This window comes from Misgurnus anguillicaudatus, chromosome 3, assembly GCF_027580225.2.
Source record: "Misgurnus anguillicaudatus chromosome 3, ASM2758022v2, whole genome shotgun sequence".
Lineage (NCBI taxonomy): Eukaryota > Metazoa > Chordata > Actinopteri > Cypriniformes > Cobitidae > Misgurnus > Misgurnus anguillicaudatus.
The window spans coordinates 30,075,863-30,094,955 of NC_073339.2; the positions used below are offsets into that span (position 1 = coordinate 30,075,863).

The following is a 19,093-nucleotide window of genomic DNA, read 5'->3' on the forward strand; positions in this document are numbered from 1 at the left end:
GCTCTCGGTTTTCTATGTATTGCTAATATTCAAACGCTGAGATCATGCGTCGCCTGAACCAAATGCTGAAATTGTTAAAGGGACACTCCACTTTTTTTTGAAAATATGCTCATTTTCCAGCTCCCCTAGAGTTAAACATTTGATTTTTACAGCTTTAGAATCCATTCAGCCGATCTCAGAGTCTGGCTGTACCACTTTTAGCATAGCTTAGCATAATCCATTGAATCTGATTAGACCATTAGCATCGCACTCAAAAATAACCAAAGAGTTCTTAATATTTTTCAGATTTAAAACTTTCTGTAGTTACATTGTGCTTGCGATTTTCTAGGCAGATATGGCTAGGAACTATACTCTCATTCTGGCGTAATAATCAAGGACTTTTGCTACTGTAACATGGCTGCAATATCAACATGGCACCGTGCAATATCATTGAGCCTCCTTCAGCCATGTTACGACAGCAAAGTCCTTGATTATTACGCCAGAATGAGAATATAAATTCTAGCCCTATCTGCCTAGAAAATCGCAACTTTTAATTTTCTGTCGGCCTTAGTACACTATGTCACTACAGAAGAGTCAAGTTTTAAATAGGAAAATATAAAAACTCTTTGGTTATTTTTGAGCGCAATGCTAATGGTCTAATCAGATTCAATGGATTATGCTAAGCTATGCTAAAAGTGGCAGCACCAGACCTGGAGATCGGCTGAATGGATTCCAAAACGGTAAAAATGAAATGTTTAACTGGAAAAGGAGTATATATTCAAAAATAGTGGAGTGCCCCTTTAAAATAGATGCTCTGGCATTTGGAGAAAATGTCTATAAAATGTTTAATTTATAGCAATACCTGTACATGTAAAAGTGGATATAGTCCCACAGATTTACCTCAAATATTTGAGCTAACTGGACCTCTTTGTTGTGAAATATGGCATGGATGCAGTGGACTGCCTGTTTGGCCTGGTGGGGTGTGCCTCTTTTTGCCTTCTGATGTAGTACGGGAATAAGAGTCCTGCACAAAAATAATATTTCATACACCATACCATAAATTTTACCTTTAACAGAACTGACTTGAGTCTTTATCAGTGTACTAAATGTAAATGTTTGGTGTTCGTACGAGCGAATCTGTGGCAGTTCGGACTCGATCTTCTGTCCTGTGTTTCTGAAGATCTGTATTGCAGCTTCCGCCACTTTATCATCCTCCATCTTCAGACACTGCAGCAGAGACTCGTATGTCTCAGTTGAATGAAAAGCAGTGGGGTGAGTAAATGACAAAATCTGAGGGGGGAAGAAGAACAGCAAACCTATTACACTTAGTCAAGAATACGGCAGTATTAAAACTTTCAGTATTTGCAATTTTCTATTTAAGTCCACTTAATGCTATTTGATGTAAAAAGTACACATTTATGGAAAGGGGAGGATGTATTGTGTTTTAAGAAACCTCTTAAAAAATGTAAGTACATTCTAGTACATCAAGTATAATTTCCCACCTTGAGCAGCTCAAGCCCGGCACGGATGGCAGTATCAGGAGTTACGCCCTCCTCCTCATCATCAGCAGTACCCTCCGTTGACTTATTCAACAGCTTCACCAGAGCACTGTACACAAACATAAATTAATTCATCACTTGTAATTACACTTAACCATCACTAGGTGTCTCACCCTCAAACATCCATTCAGTCTGTTACACAACCGTTGGAAAAAACCACATGGCCCATATATTGGCCTTATCACTCTCTCCCACACCACTCAGTTTCAATTCCTCTCTCACTCTTCATCATTCATTACATTTCTGCCTTTACATTTGCAGGTGCACACAGTCCCTTTTTGCTTTTCTTATCAGATCTTCATAACAGAACAGACGCTGTTATTTTGAAGCATTTAAGCTAGATAAGTACACATTTAAGCATTGTAGTCCATGTCTTGTATATCAACACAGATTGTTAAGGTGACAAGACTTTCTTCTACAAAGAAGAGTTTTCTAATTTCTCATATTTCTCAAAATATCTTTCATTTTTGGGTGAACTTTAAAGAATCTCTTTAAAGGTAGAATATGCAATTTTTATAGCTAGTAGGGCTGCAACTAATGATTATTTTCATAATCGATTAATCTGGCAATTATTTTTCCCATTAATTGGCTAATCGGATAAAAACAAACATTTACTAAATTAGATTATCCCCTTATTATAGCTAAATACCCCAATTTATTGCCCTATTTACATGTAAACATTTACTTTTAAAAGTGCAAAAGCAACACACTATTACAGAGTTTTAATATTAATACTCTTTTTGATTTTAATGTTTAAGATTTAACTAAAAAAAGTTTGTGCAGCTTTTAAATGGTCAAACATCTTCAAAATATTTATTAACCAAATGTAGGGAGTCTTTAGGGATGTGCTGGTGAATACATTTTGCCACAGATTATTGAACTCATTTTGATCTTCAACTTTAGACCTTGATGAGAATTAACATCATTAGTTTTTAACAAAATAAATAAGCCATATGATATGAGAGTGATATGCATGCATTGTTACAGTAATAAAAACCTGGCATACAGCTTGCATTGTATGAAGAAAAAGCGCCTGGTTTTGAGCACACAGCTCACACTGTATGAAGAATCAGCACTTGACTTTATATAGACTGTTTCATCGGGCACGCGTGGCGCGATAAGCGTCTGCTCCGAACTTTACTTCCGGTTTGTGTTTGTTTAATGGTCTGACTAGTTGCTAAACTGAACCTCTTAAACAACTACCTCGTCGAAAACAACAAATGTTTTGGGTTCCTATGTAATCTACGTGTTTATTTTGCTTGTTATATAAATAAAATACTTTAAAAGGACTTTGTTGTTATTTATTCTTCGCAGAAAGCCGCTGGTTTATGTTGTTACTGCTGAAACCGTCTATAAAAGCAAGCACCTAACGCTGTATGAAGCGGACACGTGTCTGTGCTGTTCGTCAGTGTTGCGAGAGAATGTGGCATTACAGATCAACAAATTATATCATCGATTAGTTGTTGCAGCCCTAATTGCTTGAGGCCGTGAAACCATTACTAAGGGGAAGCTTGCATGTTAGGATTTCTCTTTAATTAAACATTGTTGGAAACATTTGAGATAATGCACACAAGTGAACAAAATACAACCTTGGTAGTGTTTTTCGATACTTTAGTCTCAACAAGTATGATTGTGGTTTTAATATATAAACTATTCTTGAAATCAGAGCAAAATTGAATATGCATATGCCAAAAAACCCACTTACACCCTGGTATTATCATCTTGTTCACAAAATTCACTTCAGACAAAACATTTTCAAGACACTATACCTGATGGCCTCAGAGTCTATGTGAACAGGAGCAATTCTCTCCAGCAGGAATTTCACCATCTCCAGGAATGGGTTCGTGGGCTGCTTAGGGAACGTCAGCTTCCGTGTGATTTCCCTCTGAAAGAAAACATTCAGATGAGTTAATACTGCTTCAACCCCACTAAACTGTTGAGGAGCTCATAAGAATATTTTGTAGTCAACACGTGCTTAATAAATAAAAGCCATATACTCTTCAACATTTGAATGTGACTGATGATGCCGTTGTCAAACTCACCACACACTGTTCAGCGTGTTTGCAGGAACAGGTTGGGCTGATGAGCTGGTCAAGCTGAAGACGCAGTTTCTCATCTTCACCCAATACCTGATTGAACCTCTTCATGAAGTCCTGAGCTTTTCCTGAGTCAGGGAGATTCTCTAAAAAAAACCATGATTGTACACTGTAAAACCTGTTAGATCATATAACTGTACACTTACAGAAAGATATTACAGATACTTACTAGCAATGGTCATTAATTTTCCAAACATGGCTGTGGTGTTTGCTTCAGACTATACAGAGAAAAGCAAAAAAAATTATGTTGATGACGTACATTTCGGAGACCTATAACCTACTTTATGCATGTTTTTACTCTTTTTAAAGTTTGACAGGTGTGATCATTGCAAAAATATGGAAAATCCTACATAGTTTCTTTACAAAATTCTACTGTTGCATTTCACAGGATATGAAAATGATAAAATAATGACATGAAATTTTATTTTGGGGTTAACAATCCCTATCAAACCCGGAGTGTAGTCTGTTTTTATGTGTATGCGAACGTAAGCACACCTCGTTTATTTGAAAAAGCAACGTTTATTTGACTCGTACCTGTACCAGACCTGCCAACCTTGGACATTTTTTTTTGAGTAGCAACTTACTGCAGCGCGCGGCGTGAGGTCAGGCACATTTGCTGATCATTAGTGATTGAGTTCACATACTCACTTATCACAACTTATTACTAAGCACATAGTTCCCACTCACCACCATATCTAGTTTTTCACCACACAGGTAGGCTATGAAGAACTATTTTAATGACAAGGCAATTAAAAAAAAATGCCTCTTAAACAAAACTTAAACATAATTGAAAATTGTATTGTCTTAAATACATGAGACATTATAAATAACAAAGAATCAACAAATAGCATGCTATATCCTTGCTTTATTTTCTAGCAGGCACATTGACATAAAGCTCTACTGTGGCACAGGCCTCCCACTACTTTTTCTTGAACATACCTAACATGAACAGTTTTAATATGTTTTAACCCATTTGCTCCTGATGCTGCGCGCTGAATCATTACATCTACCGCCGGTTACTGCATTGCGCAATTCTGAACCTCCTGCCGGCTTCGTGTACCACCGGCCCTCCGTGGTAAAAAAAATGTTTCGTAGCCTATTTGTAGTAAAACTAGGGTAGGCTAATACAAATCGTAATCAATTTGCCCCCCCCAAAAAAAACTTTTTCATAATATTAATAAAATAATTAAATCATGGCTAATTTTTCTAAATGAGTAACTCTACAAAATGATACCTGGTTGAAAGACGGAGATGCGCACCTCAATCATCTATTACATAACAGAGCGAGACCAGAGATGAATGTGCTCATAAACGGGAGTAATATGGAATAATTTGTGCATCTTTCAATAACTGTAAGAATATTTCCTTTAAATATAATTTTTGTCATATAAAGTTTTGAGAGATAATAATGTTTTTTCCACGGTTATTGCTTATTTATTTTAACGTGTTTGGGGCATTACCTCAGAGTTTATTTCAGTAATATTGCTTTTTTCCCACTAATAATAATACAATTTACATGCCAATCCTGCTTCCTTGTCTTTTGATTAATTTCATTATGCTGTAAAGTTAATTCATATGCGGATATGAGACGTTCATTGCCGTTATATAATCTCGTCTAATATTCAAATCATATCTGGAATAATGTGTGCGTCTTTGAATAACTGTAAGAATACAGTTCATTTGAAAATAATTTTTGTCAAAGTTTTGAGAAATAATAATGTTGTGAGGATATTTATATATTCAAGTTGAATACTCTATTAATATGGAAATCTAATAGAAATCTAATAGTAGGAAATATAAAATGTGATACTGCAAAGTTACCCTTCTACATTTTATTTCATGTTTCTAAGTGCTACAGAGGCTTAGATATTCTTAGGTAGACGTTGCCAATTCTTAGTATTTTTTCTGAAACAGCAACATATGCTGGTCTTGCTGTTATACTGTTTTTCTTCAGCAGTGATGCCAAATGTTTATGTAGTGTCCTAAATTAGATCTAGTGAACTAAACAGTCATTCCATATCTGACAATACAGAAGAGTACACAAACATGTGTTGATTTTCTCAGCAATAATGCAAACCTCTATACTTGGTTTTGACTGGCTGCGCATGTAGTTGGTTTTACCTCCCTCATCATCTATACTTTCTGCTTCTGTTTCCCTGCTCTGCACAAAAAAATCTGATGTGCATCGACAGGAGCCAGTAACAATCAAGTAAGAATAAGATTGATATTATTCAGAAACTTCTGTTTTGTCATGTTTTCTCACTTGCTGTCACATGCTATTCTGAACGAGCGGCGACGAGTGCTAACGTTACAAAAAATAAACACAGACGCTCCGCTCGCGGACATCAATTTCTGCGTGCTCGCGCCAGGTTGTGTTTTCTGTTAATGTGGGACTGCAACGCGATTACAAGCGTGAACTACTTTTCATATAGCTCAGTTAGTTTTTTTGCCGCGATTAGCAATGTAAATTAATATACTGGCAAATAAACTAAAAACTTTAACTTGAGGCACAACATAGGACACTGGATACAACAGATTTACAATGGGGCACGTGCAACAGTAAAAGGGGACAAGACGCCCCAATTCACAATTCCCATACCCTCGCCATTTACCTTTAAAAACAGTGTTTTGAACCATCCTTCCTTGTAAAACAAGTCACAGTATGAAGATGGACCGAGATGAAAAACAATTTTGTTCCCCTGCTCTCCGGCTCCCTGCTCTCCGGTTTGAAAAGTTTAAAACTAGCACTATGATTGTTCAACGTCTTCTTTTCCAAACAGGTTGCTGCCCAATGCAGTTACACCCATAGACGAGTAGCCTAGTGCGCAAATGCACAGACAGTTGATCTCAAAGCCATCAATGGCTTTTCGCGTATTTTGACGTGACAAATCGTAGCAGAGTAGTTTGATGTCTAAATGCGTATCTGTTACGCGAAATGCGTAAAGGTTGGCAGGTCTGCAGACATTCGATGCATGGACATTGCTACAAAATGCAATGACTCTCTTGGGCTACATACTACATTCTCCTGTACGCGCATGTACGCATATCAATGTATGAAGGGTTTCATAAATCCAGGGGTGCGAGCACAGTATGCGTGCCCTCTTCTGATGACAAAAATTGCATCACTTGCTCTTTACGTAGACCCTCGCGTAAAAAATGTACCACACTTCTGCTTTAATACTTAGTAGGCATCAATGTAACTGTAAAACTATAAAAAAATGTACATTTTAGAGTTCTCTACAGGGCTTTCACACAAAGTTAACCCTGCATTATTTTAAATCCAGGGTTATTGGAATCCTGTTTCACACTGGACCTTCTTAACTGTATAATCTGATGTTTAATACTGTACATTTATAAACCCTGTCCCTGGGTTTCATTTGCATATTTGCGGTGTCAACAGTCATGGATTGGAAGCGATTTCAAACTGACTAAACTAAAATAGCGCGCTGCCGCTTTAAATAACCCCTTGCTTCGCACTTCCGCATCAGTGTCAGGACAGGTCGCAACATCAATCTCACATGGTTGTTTAAAGCCTCCTTTTTACTCCAATTCAGGTGTTTTCAGTTCACAGATCAGGATATGAGATACATGCTCTTCAGTTTCTGATTGTCTATCCGTTGTTAAGCATTGAGTCATAACATTCTAACTCCGTTTCGTTTTACACTGCATGCGTTTAGCATCACAATGCGGGGTTAACCCTGCTTCAGAGCAGGGTTTCATAACCCTAGGTTAATTTCAGGGATAACCCTGCTTCTAAATCACAAGTGTAAACACTCCTTAACCTAGAGTTAAAAACGAGGTTTAAAACGAAGATAATTTGGGGTTAAGCGCAGTGTGAAAAGCTCATATGTATGCATACGTGAGAAGCTTACTAGTGCATGTTTATGTGACTTACTGTGGGCAGTTTGTGTAGGTCCAGCAGTTCTCGAACGAGACCTCTCAGCATATTCTGACACTTCCACATTTCATTCAGTGCTCTGAGAGAAAAAGAGACACACATTAAGCTTGATATAGGTTTTACTAATCAGTGGGACTTGAAAGCTGTTAATATTGATACAGTAATGCTATTTCAAACAATTAGATAAGACTCCATACTGGCAATCTGATAAGGCTTTCATAACAGGTCAGTCGATTAAGACTCACTTGACTGCATTGGTGTCCAGGCAGGCATACAGGTAGTACAGACATTTCATCTTCTCCTCAGTCTCCAGACTGTGAGGAACCATGTACTGTGCAAAGATCTTCTCAACAAGCAACCTAACACACAGAGTACAAATCTCTGGTTTCAAATACATTGGTTTATAAAAAAAACAACTGCACCACATCAAATCATTTGTTTGTATGTGTTTGTTGCTCCTACTTGTCATCTATGCTGTTCTGGTAGTAGATGTGTAACAGTTTGTCTTTAATCCAGCTGATTTTTAGAGCAGACTCTTTCCCAGCTTCATGGTGCAGACAGTACTTCTTATACAGTTGTGCTAAACCCATCATTGCTTCTTTACGGACACGCCACTGAAAATAATACATACATATTTTTCAAAACTCCACAAAATGGCATATTGTCTCTCTATATTCTGCATAATTCACCCATCTTTTTATAACTATTCATAAAAAACACAACCAAACACATTTATGACATGAGTCGCAGAATCACAGTAATCACAAATCTGTATGGATAACTTTGTTCTGATAGGTCAACAGCAGCATTTTAATTGCTGCTTATCGTATTTTCGACCTTTGTGCACGGTAACAAAACAATTATACTTTCATGTCTCTCATGTTCTGTTGTCTCTTATTTTTCCACTGGAAGTTATCAGCTGGCATCATCTTTCTACTAAAACAGCAGTTAGCTGCTAGTAAAAATGTTTTTGCAAGACTCACTACAATAGGGAAGTTTCTTGAAGCTTGAAATTCTGACAAATAAAATTATAATGTTTAGGTAGGATGGTGGTAATTCTGCATATCTCTCACCCTTTTGTCCAGCATCCTCTCTCTGACGAACCCCAGCAGTTGATCATTCACCAGGTTCAGGTCTCTTTTACCCGCATTGATGATGGTGACAATGACATCATGTCTGATAGCCTCCTCAGGGTCATGTGACCTCACCTTCAGATATTCTGATGAAGTCAGACACAGCAATGAGTTACAGAAGATCTACAGCAATGAAGTAAAAATACATTTAACCCTTTCACACCTGTAAGATCCTTGGCAATGTCTGGGTGATTCATAAGGCAGTGGCTAGCAAATTTTACGCATTCCAGTCTCACAGGAACATGAATGTCATTGAACCTGTAGAAAACAAAACAACAGATAATTAAAAATAAGCAAATGATCAAGTAAAAGAGTCCTTTAGTGCAGTTTTCATAGCGGCAGGAGAATCTCACCTTCCAAGAAAGCACTGCCAGAGTGGCCGATTCTGAGTGGCCAGTTCAGAGTCTTTTGCGCCAAAGAGTTTAGCCAATAGTTTTACTACAGCCAATCTCTCCTCTCCATCATTACTCTATTCAAACAAAAACAAACAGATTTAGGTTAGATTTGATTAAGCAGCAAGTGTTTTCTTTGCATAAATGCACGTGTGTTCAGTCACCTTCAGTTTGAACTCAAGCTGTGGCATTACAGAGACGAGAAGCAGAGGGTCAATGGCAAACAGCTCCTGTATGAGGTCAAACACGTGCTCGGAGAGATCACTCACAGAGGACTTTCCCATCACTAGCACCTGATTAAAAAACTACAAAAAGAAAAGACAGCTCGTAAATCCACAAGTTCAATAACAAATGTAAAAGCAGAGCGCTGCATGATTAAAGGGATAGTTCACCCCAAAATGATAATTTTATCATAAATTACTTACCCCTGTGCCTTTCTAAACCACCAAGTGCTCCGATTGTCTTCATAACACATTTTAGATATTTTTGTTGAAAACTGTGAGGTTTGTGACTATCCCATTGATTTCAGTTACATTCACAATCCATCTCCCAGAAAAAAGACATCGCCAAAAAGGTCCATGTTCTATCAGTCGTTCAATAATAACAATAATAATATTATAAAGGGACAAAAACACTTTTGTGCGCAAAAAACCTGAACAATTAGTAGCGTAGCATGAGAAATCCTCTGCCATTTTTTTTTAAATCCTCATTTTAACTTGTGACTGGAGTTGTTCTTTTGCTCCCAGTTTTGTGCCTCTGCCCTCCCTCGTTCGTCACTACGCCATTACATTACAGCATACCTATGGCAATGTGTACTCACTATGCTAAAACTCTCTAGTGAATGCAAAAGAGTCCAAGGACAGTTACCAGAAGCTAGTTATTTTCGTTTGTAAAATTTTTAAACATTGATATTTCTCTAACAAAATCACATTGATTATCCTCAGATATTCATCCCCCTGGAACAGTTTGGATTTCTTTTGTGAAGAATGGATGCACATTTTTTGCACTTGAAGGAAGTGAACCCTATTTTAACAGTTATAAAGCTTAGAAGAGCTAGGACATTTTCTAAAATAACTGAAAATGTGTTTGTTTGAAAAATTATGGACATATGCATGGCTTTAGGGTGAGTAAATCATGTGGTCATTTTCATATTTGGTCAAACTATCCCTTTAAAAAGAAATGATGAATTTTGTGAAATTACGAGATGACTCACTGAAGCGATGCAGGTTTCGATGGTCTGAACCGTTCTTTTGAGAAGAGTCCTGGCCAGGTCATATGCCTGTTTATTCAGGTTCTACAGCACGAAAAAAAGTTAATCCACAAGCTGGTTACATATCTAGAAGTGGATTGGTTAATCAGTAGTCAGAAGGTGTTGTATAATTCAACAATGAATTGTGCAACTGGTTACCTTGTGAGCAGGAATGAGATTGATGAGGATCGTGTCCAACAGCTCCTGTGTCACTCCATCTCCCTCCATGATGATGGAGCTCATCAGGTCCAACATGTGCATCTGCACCTTCTGATTATGGCTGTTACTGAAAGAGATAAAGAGAGACTGAGTTGGGTATGCACATAACAAAAAATATCAAAATCTTAAATAGTTCAGCAACAAATAAAACACCAGTTTAATGAACCAGTGTGGAAAACAGTCTAAAGGGAAACAATCTTAAATGCTAAAGAGACAGAGCGCATTTATTCTAATTCGAAAACCATGCCCACCGGGGGGAAAACAATCCAACCGTCTCCATTCACTTTGTAATGCCTGAGGCTGCCTCCTTGTCATTTCTGGCTAATAACAAAAAACAGAATAATGCTTAAAAGCTGCTGTGTGAGAGGGTGTACAGCTAACAAGCAAAAAACCCAGAAATAAGTTTTTATGAGCTACCGTGCCGTAAAACCCAGCCTTTAAGGAGACAAAAGTGGTTCGCCAATTACGTTTCTCTCTAGTGGACGTAGTTCTAATAATAATAGTACTATAAAAAGTTGCCTGTATCCACTTTTGTGTCTTTAAACGCTAGTTTTTTGGGGTCGACATCTTATAAAAATGTATTTCTGGGTTTTTCGGCTTGTTAGCTGTACACCCTGTCACACAGCATCTTTTAGGAATTATTCTGTTTTATGTTATAAGCCAGAAATGACAAGGAGGAAGCCTCGTGCAATACAAAGTCAATGGAGACGGATGGATTGTATTCCCTCCAGTGGGCGTGGTTTTCAGGTTACTTTATCTCTATACCAAGGGATGGACAATTCAGAGTAAAATAAACCAGAAAACCACTCACTTGATGACAGAAAAGAGAGTTTTAAAGAGCTGGATGAAGATCTCGTTACAGTCCTCCAATTCAAAGCAGATATTGTAGGACTTCACCCATGCCAGGTTCTGCACAAATCAGAGTTAAAAAATTGAGCAATGACAATCAAACTGCTATGCGGTAAACATAAAATCAAACTGAAACATATTGCAACATTAGGACGAAGCACTGAGCATTAACATACACCTAAATCATATTACCCAATACTTTAAAGTATGACCTCTGGTTCTAGAGGCACCCAACAAAATTACAGTGTTGTTCTTTAAGCAGCCTGACTGCACTGGACATAACTAGACAATAGCAGAAGTTTACTTCCTGTTGACTTTAAAAAATGCAATATTTTTGTTTTGCAATTTTTGCTAAAACACTTCAGCTTTAAATGTGTACACAATTATTTTTATCGTATGGCAATGGGCAATTAATACATTTTTACTACCTGAATGAACTCTCACCTCAAGCAAGTAAAAGTATCTGTTGAATTGGGGGCTCTTGGTGTCCTCCAATCCCTTTAATTGTCGTGTAATGAAGAGGAAAATTTCCTAGAAAGTAAACAGAGCAAGTCAGTGAGATCGATATGTAAGGTATTGTTTGAGACATAAAGGCACCCCCTTACTTTACTATTGTCATTTTACTTTTTTAGTCATGAGCTACTGGTGTGGGGCATAAGAGGCAATTCTGTCCAATGAAGGTCTAGAGTAGAGAGCGTCGTACCTTGAGCTTGTCATGTGAGGTGTATGGGGCCTCTGGTGCGTAGATCCTGAAAATGTCAGCGAGACAGCAGGCCACAAGTAACCGTACGTCTTTGTTGGGGTTTCGCAGGAAGAACTCTGAGGCCAAGTGAAGAGCCAGAGCCAAATACTGCTGCTTTTCCTCTTCAGAGTCCTGATCCATGTCCATATACGTCTTCACCACCAGCTAATAGGACAGATAGGTGTCAGTTACAATTTACAGTTTTAAGATAAGAATAGCATATTGTGTTTCTAACTAAATAATAACATCTTGTACACAATTTTTTATTTAACTTCTTCCACCCTGAAGCTTTTTTGGGGATTTTCGCCTGGATTTGGTCTACCCAATTTCAAAAGCTTCCCATACCCACATGCAGAGGTTTACATACAAATGTTTGGTATCATTTTACAGGAAACCCTTTGAAATTACATAAAACACTGTTGAAAGTGCTAAACATGGTTGTATGTGATGTCAGTCCTCTAATAAACACAAAAATAAATAGGCGCTTTTTGATGTTTTTTTTCTAAAGTTTTTATTTAAAAGTGTATAACTCTGGCCCTGAGTGCCTCAGCTCCCTGCAGACAGTTTTGTTTGATTCCAGCAATTGCCAGCTTACAGAGGAAAAAAGATTTTTTTCTCTATCATAATCTATGCAAAAGTTATTTTACTCCAACTGATGGGAGGAATAATACGCTTATGGAGTTAAATTTCTGCCAAAAAACATTTGAAGTGCTACCATAACCACATACAGTGGAATAAATGCAATTGCTTTATATCATTTTAAAGAAAACCCTTTGAAGTTACATAAAAAGCTGCTGTTTGTGACAAATAGTGTTATTTATGTTGTTTTTCATATGAGGAAACACCAAATTTTCTTTTTATATGTTGTAAATACTGCCTCTGATAGTGTATAACTCTGGTTCTGTGTGCTCTAGCAGACTGCAGACAGTTCTGGTTGTTACCAGCAGCAGACAGTAAACACACAAAAAAAGAATGATCTCTTTAGCATGTCGCATTCAAAAGTTATTCTCATTTTACTGAAGTGTGCGAAAATACATTTTTCATATAAATGTTAATTTTTTGTTTTGGACATATAATAAATAACAAGGGATTATTCATGCACACAACCTAAGAAAATGCTGTGAATGGACTCATTTTTTAGAGTAGGACCTAAGAGAAAAGATGGTGTATCATTTGTGGCTATCTGTGCTATCTGAGGCAGTCCACACTCAATTTTCCCATATGTTTACAAAAGACGATTTTTTACCTTATTATTCATTCAACTATTGTTGGATATGTGTTGACAAAAGAACAAAAATAACGCTGTAGCCTTATTCCTGAGAATGAGAGCTTTCATTTGATATAAGACTTGCCCATGTTTGTCATACTTGAAAAATATGAAATATGTGAATATTAAATCATATAAAAAATTATGGGGGGGGTGATAGTGTAAATTAAGTGTAAATAACTTTCTTACAGTAAAAGATTTCTCAAAGTGATGCATATCTGGAGAAAGTAGAGAGTCTAAGCTTTCAAACAGTATCTCATATGTGTTACTGGGGTCCATGATGGATCATTAAAGATTAAAAGAATATTTTATTTGAGTCAAAATACGAAATTTTGTACCCGGGACTGGGTCCTCAGGGTTTAAGAGGTTAACACTATATTGGTGTTTAATCAAAGGTGAACATGCTTACAACATTTAAAATTAGTGATTAGTCAAAAGGGCTAATATGCAAAACAGTTTTTATGCAAACAATGTGAAATTCTAATCTCAAAATAAGGGCACGTGTCACTTTTAATTTAAACAATCCATGGTTTGCAAAGTTCCACAGTTTTTGAAATTTGTCAATTTGCTCTAGTTTAACAGTACATAAAAGCCAAGCAAAAGTACTGTGTAGCTTTTTCAAATGAGAGTCAGATAAACATGGTAAGCCAAATGACACAAGTGAAGTAAGCCAAATATGCAAGTGTTGCTACAGAGCAGTGAGTTAACGCCACTAGCAAAGCACTTGAAGGACAGACACGCAGACCTGTTTCAAGAGATTAATTCTAGACTGCCCACATTGTTGTTTATGCGTGTTCCCCTATTTTTGTTTTTTTGCCTGTTGTTATCAAAGTTAATTAAATCCCCTCAGAGTTTTATCATGTTCTCACCTCTTATCAGTCAAGATGTTATGTTTGTATGTCTCTCTGGTATCTCTTGACATTAAATGTTTGAATATGAGATGATAATGGGAGCGGACTTCTCTGTATGCTTTTGAATCACTGGTACTTAAGTCATACGCCGATTGGTCTGCACAGCGCAACACAAAGTCTGGGCCAGTGACAACAGGGCTCCAGACTGCCACCAAATGGTGGCATTTTGCCACCAAAATTTGAGAGTGTGCCACTGAATTTTACATACAGTCCAGGGCTCAAAATTAACTTTTTTATTTGGTAGCACTGGTGTTAGGAGCACCAGCAAAAATTTAGGCGCATCCATCCAAAAATTAAAAAGCACCACAACTACAATGTAAATGTAAATAGATTTATTTTATTAAAAAAAAAAAAACACCACCACCGGGCTTTACACATCCTATGGCAGCATTTAAAATTTGGTCTTCTATTTTGTTTTTTTTTTGTTTTTTTGCTGCATAGACTCCTAAATGAATAACCAAATGCTGTTGAAATAGTATAGCAGCAATAATAATTTAACAATTACAGGTAACATGATTAAGATTACAATGGAAAATCTAGCAAACACGTAAAACACTGATTAATTGGGACATTACAAAAGTGACCTTAATATAGAAGGCTAATATATGAAGAGTTTGGTTCCAAAACGCAATAAATCCATTTTGACAAATTTTGGTAAAAACGTGTTTTCTATACCAAGAAAGTGACAAGATGAAAACAACTATTTTCTGTTACAAACTTTCACACAGCATCTTTAGGTTATAAAAACATAAAAAATTCAAATCCATAAGTTGATTTTCAAAGATTTATTATAAAAACGGATTATTTTTTCCACAAAATGCAATAAATCCATGACAAGTTTTTATTCAAAATGCTATAAATTAGTGATGCACCGATGTGAAAATTTTGGCCGATGCCGATAACCGATATGACCCTTGTCTGTTATGGCCGATACCGATATTTGCCGATGCCGATATCTCTGTATAAAAAACACATTTTAATGATAATCAAATAAAGAGCTATTTTCCAAAACATTTTTTTTACTTTTGTAATTTATTCCCAGAAATGACTGATTGGGCACCTTTACCCATGTGCAAAATGTCATCAATTAGCTGATTGATATGTAAGCTTATTCTTTGTAAGCTTCGGGATGCTTATTTTTTAAGTGGGTGATCAAATTGGTTGTGTTGAACAATTTGTCCCGAACTCCCCCTCGTATCACCCGACCCTCACTCTCATTGCATACAGCAGCAGGGGTGTCCAGACTTTTTTGTGTGGTGATCTACTTTTAAAATGATAAAGCCGACAAGATCTACATGCTAAAAAAACACTTTAAATGTGTGGACTATACTGCATATATCTCTACATTGGATTTAGGGCTGTCACCATTACTCAATTTCATGTCGAGTACTGTTTATAATAGCGGAGATACGGTTTAGTAAAACAAACTAGAAAGAAAATGACAATAGTATCAGAAGCATATAAATCAGCACAATGCTGCAGCTCTCTCTCTCTCTTCCTCCCTCGTTCGCTCGGGCGCGCGTACACACACCGGGCGCGTGCATCAGCTGCATGAAGGAAAGAATGCGATTGCATCCTGGTAAATTTCGGAAGTTTACACGACTAAGCTGCAGCGGGCAGGCATACGATTTATAAAAACACATTTGAGAAGAAAAGCACAGCAACTCAAAAAGACTTTGTGTTTCACAATTACTCTAAGACAGTGGTGTCCAGACTTTTAGCCGACAAGTTCTACATGCTAAAAACACTTTAAATGCGTGGACTATACTGCATATATCTCTACATTGGATTTAGGGCTGTCCACCATCAGAGCATGTGAGTGAAGCAGAGCGGTGTGACGCTCCGCTAAATATTCCGCTCTACTGTTCAAGCGCTCACCGCCCAAGCAAGCGCTCCGTTAACTTTCCGCTCAGGCTCGCAAATAAACCAATTCCCGCTCAGATCCCACTCCGATATAATTTTTTTTAGTAAGCCTAATTGTTTTCTTGGATAATTGCATTTAATTAAAGTATTAGCTGATAAATCGCAGTTATGTACAGTTGTGTGTTGGCTATTATAGTTTAACTGATACGGAGCTCCGGATATAATTAAAATTAACAAATTGTTTCCACGACATTCACATGTTTTACTAATTTTAAGTAATAATAAATGTAATAAGTAATTACGAAATATTATAATAATTCGTTCCCCTTATGAGAAAGATTAACAAACTATTCTGTTATATAAATATATTATTTGAAAAAACTAAAATAAATTGAAGAACAATTTCTTAACAAGAAGGTTTTTAAAGTGCAAATTTACAGTGCATCAGTAAATACAGAACACAGCTCTGTCTTAAAGAAATTAAAATTAGACAGTATTTATGAACCTGTAAATGTACAAAACGAATGCAATACAGAAGGCCATGAGTATTTATTTATGTCATTTTCAATAGTATATTGGTAGATAAATTAACGTGTATCTATATAGTATGAAAACGAATAAATCATTATTTTGGCTAATTCATCTGGATATATCATTTTAGTCAGACTGATTTGTCATCATTTCAGAAGCTTAAATGCTATCTAAAACAACTTACATTTTATCCCGAGTGTTACTTGGTCAAAAAATATATAGAAATATAGCCGCGAGAGCAAATTATAGCACAAAAATGTTTAGCTCACACGGACCGAATGAAAAGCCGTTAATTAAGCGAACTCTCTGTAAAATAGAGGACGTGCTGAATCAGTCGAGTCGGCAGATTATCATCAATGTTTATAATGTTCCACGCATGCTGTTGATGAAAAAAAAATAATATCTAAATGTCCAGGGAAGAGTCCAGTGTTCAGTCAGTTAATATTAAATGCGTTTTTGGCTGAAGCTTTCTCATCCACGGAGCGGAGAACTATAAAGGTTCTTATTTTAAGTGGTTTTAATGCTGGTAAGCAATCAGTTAGCCTATATTATGGCGCTTTGTATTTGTGTTGATCAGTTAGATTAAAGTAGCCTAATTTTAATCTTTAAAACTGCATCTAGATGCAGACGACACTACAGTTATTCTGTCATCTTAGTTTTATTTCTTTCATTTCTATGTAAGGCTGCGACTTCATTAAAACAATATTTGAACTCCATAACTTATTGCTAGCCATTTTTACAGATTCTCGAACTAGCAAATTACCAAAGGGCATTCTGGGATGAGCGAGCAGAGCGGAAATTTCGGAATTGCGCTCTGATGGAAATATTACCGCACCGCTCACATGCTCTGGCGGGCAGGCATAAGATTTATAAAAACACATTTGAGAAGAAAGGCACAGCAACTCAAGACTTACGTGTGTCACAATTACTCTTGGAGGCATTGAGCAGCATAAGGATACACAGTTAACTTATGTGCAATCTACCGGCATTGCCTTTGCGATCGCGATCGACGTATTGGACACCCCTGTCACACAGCATAGCGAGGATCTTCTTCAGACACTTTGAAGAACGACCAGGCAAACGACAGAACCTGCTTCAGCACATGTGTAACTTATGCGCTTGTGCAAAAACAAACATACTCGCCCCCACACTCACGTCTCCTACACACACGTCAAATACACAGGAATGATTATCGGCCTGTTCACATCGGCCCTATTTTGACATCGGACCGATGCCGATGTGTAAAAAAATGACCATATCGGCCGATATTATATCGGCGGCCGATATATCGTGCACCACTACTATAAATCTATTGAATCAATAGCCTATATAAATGTGCATTCATCTTTGCCATGTTATATTCATTTAGTTGACTAGTTGTACACACTTATTAAAAATATAAACATTAATGTCATTAATCAAAACACTTACTTTGTCATATTAAGATCACTGTCATTGCGGTTACGTCGTCGCTTAACGTCTTTCACAGAGATCAGCTGTAAAATGTTTTTGGTCCTGCTCGATTTTCGTTGACTTTGAGTAAAATTATGTAAAGTTTTTCATAAGATCCTCTGGGGTCAATGTGTTAGCATGAGAAGCTTGATGCTGTCAGGAGAACAAGCACCCGTCTCCCGAGTGCCTCTCAGGGAAAATATTAGATGCTGATGGCTTACGTTTCTTTCCCATCACAGAAAACCATCACAGGTTTAGCGATGCAATTAAAGTATTATTTTGTTTTGTTTGTTGATCACGAAGTACAAAGTAGATGAGGAAAACTAGGACTCCGTGTACTCAGCGCGTCCGCCATTGTTTGTTTACATTGCGTGACTGGTGGGCTGTAATATCATAAATGGATTTATTGAGTTCTGTAAAAAAGGAGGTGTGGCGTTTATCGCATTTTGGGAAAAATGGGAGAAAAGATGACAGACTAACACGGCGGATATTGGATTTTGCGTAAAATTAAGAATTTACTTTTAACTACTGACCTGATATAATACTGATTTTGGCAGTAACTCATTTTTTTCAAAAATGGCGTTTATCGCGTTTTGGAACCAAACTCTTCATATATTGGTATTGACAACTGCATTACCAAGATGCTATTACTACTAAATAGGCAATGTTTTAAAAAATACAACAAAAACATACCATCACCATTGTCGTGTTCCACATCAACATGGACCACAAGGATGTTTGTCGGATGTCCATTCACCAGCGCATGCGCACATACATTATCAAACACACTTTGACAGACGTACAGGTCGGTGTCTTCATTAATAATGAACACATTTGTCACGACACGTCTTGTGTTTTTGGCACTTTCGCCATGTTTAAGCAAGGTACGTCTGGTGCTTAAAATTATTTGATTCCGCCACCAACGCCGTTTTACAGGATTTACAGTAAACACA

General features: G+C 37.1%; 1 protein-coding gene across 5 annotated transcripts in view; it reads right to left on the reverse strand.

The window, feature by feature from the left end:
• pds5a (PDS5 cohesin associated factor A) overlaps positions 1-19,093 on the reverse strand; it is a 52,801-nt gene that overhangs the window by 15,489 nt on the left and 18,219 nt on the right. For all 5 annotated transcript variants that reach the window (XM_073864327.1, XM_073864309.1, XM_073864325.1 and 2 more), the window contains exons 3-20: positions 12,078-12,281; positions 11,819-11,905; positions 11,337-11,434; positions 10,466-10,592; positions 10,271-10,351; positions 9,222-9,362; positions 9,019-9,134; positions 8,829-8,923; positions 8,606-8,751; positions 7,995-8,146; positions 7,778-7,891; positions 7,530-7,611; positions 3,804-3,852; positions 3,581-3,720; positions 3,308-3,423; positions 1,482-1,587; positions 1,109-1,269; positions 880-1,003 (exon numbers count right to left, since the gene is read on the reverse strand). In XM_073864327.1, coding sequence (XP_073720428.1) covers positions 880-1,003; positions 1,109-1,269; positions 1,482-1,587; positions 3,308-3,423; positions 3,581-3,720; positions 3,804-3,852; positions 7,530-7,611; positions 7,778-7,891; positions 7,995-8,146; positions 8,606-8,751; positions 8,829-8,923; positions 9,019-9,134; positions 9,222-9,362; positions 10,271-10,351; positions 10,466-10,592; positions 11,337-11,434; positions 11,819-11,905; positions 12,078-12,281 — 2,139 coding nt within the window. The remainder of the gene's footprint in view (positions 1-879; positions 1,004-1,108; positions 1,270-1,481; positions 1,588-3,307; positions 3,424-3,580; positions 3,721-3,803; positions 3,853-7,529; positions 7,612-7,777; positions 7,892-7,994; positions 8,147-8,605; positions 8,752-8,828; positions 8,924-9,018; positions 9,135-9,221; positions 9,363-10,270; positions 10,352-10,465; positions 10,593-11,336; positions 11,435-11,818; positions 11,906-12,077; positions 12,282-19,093) is intronic.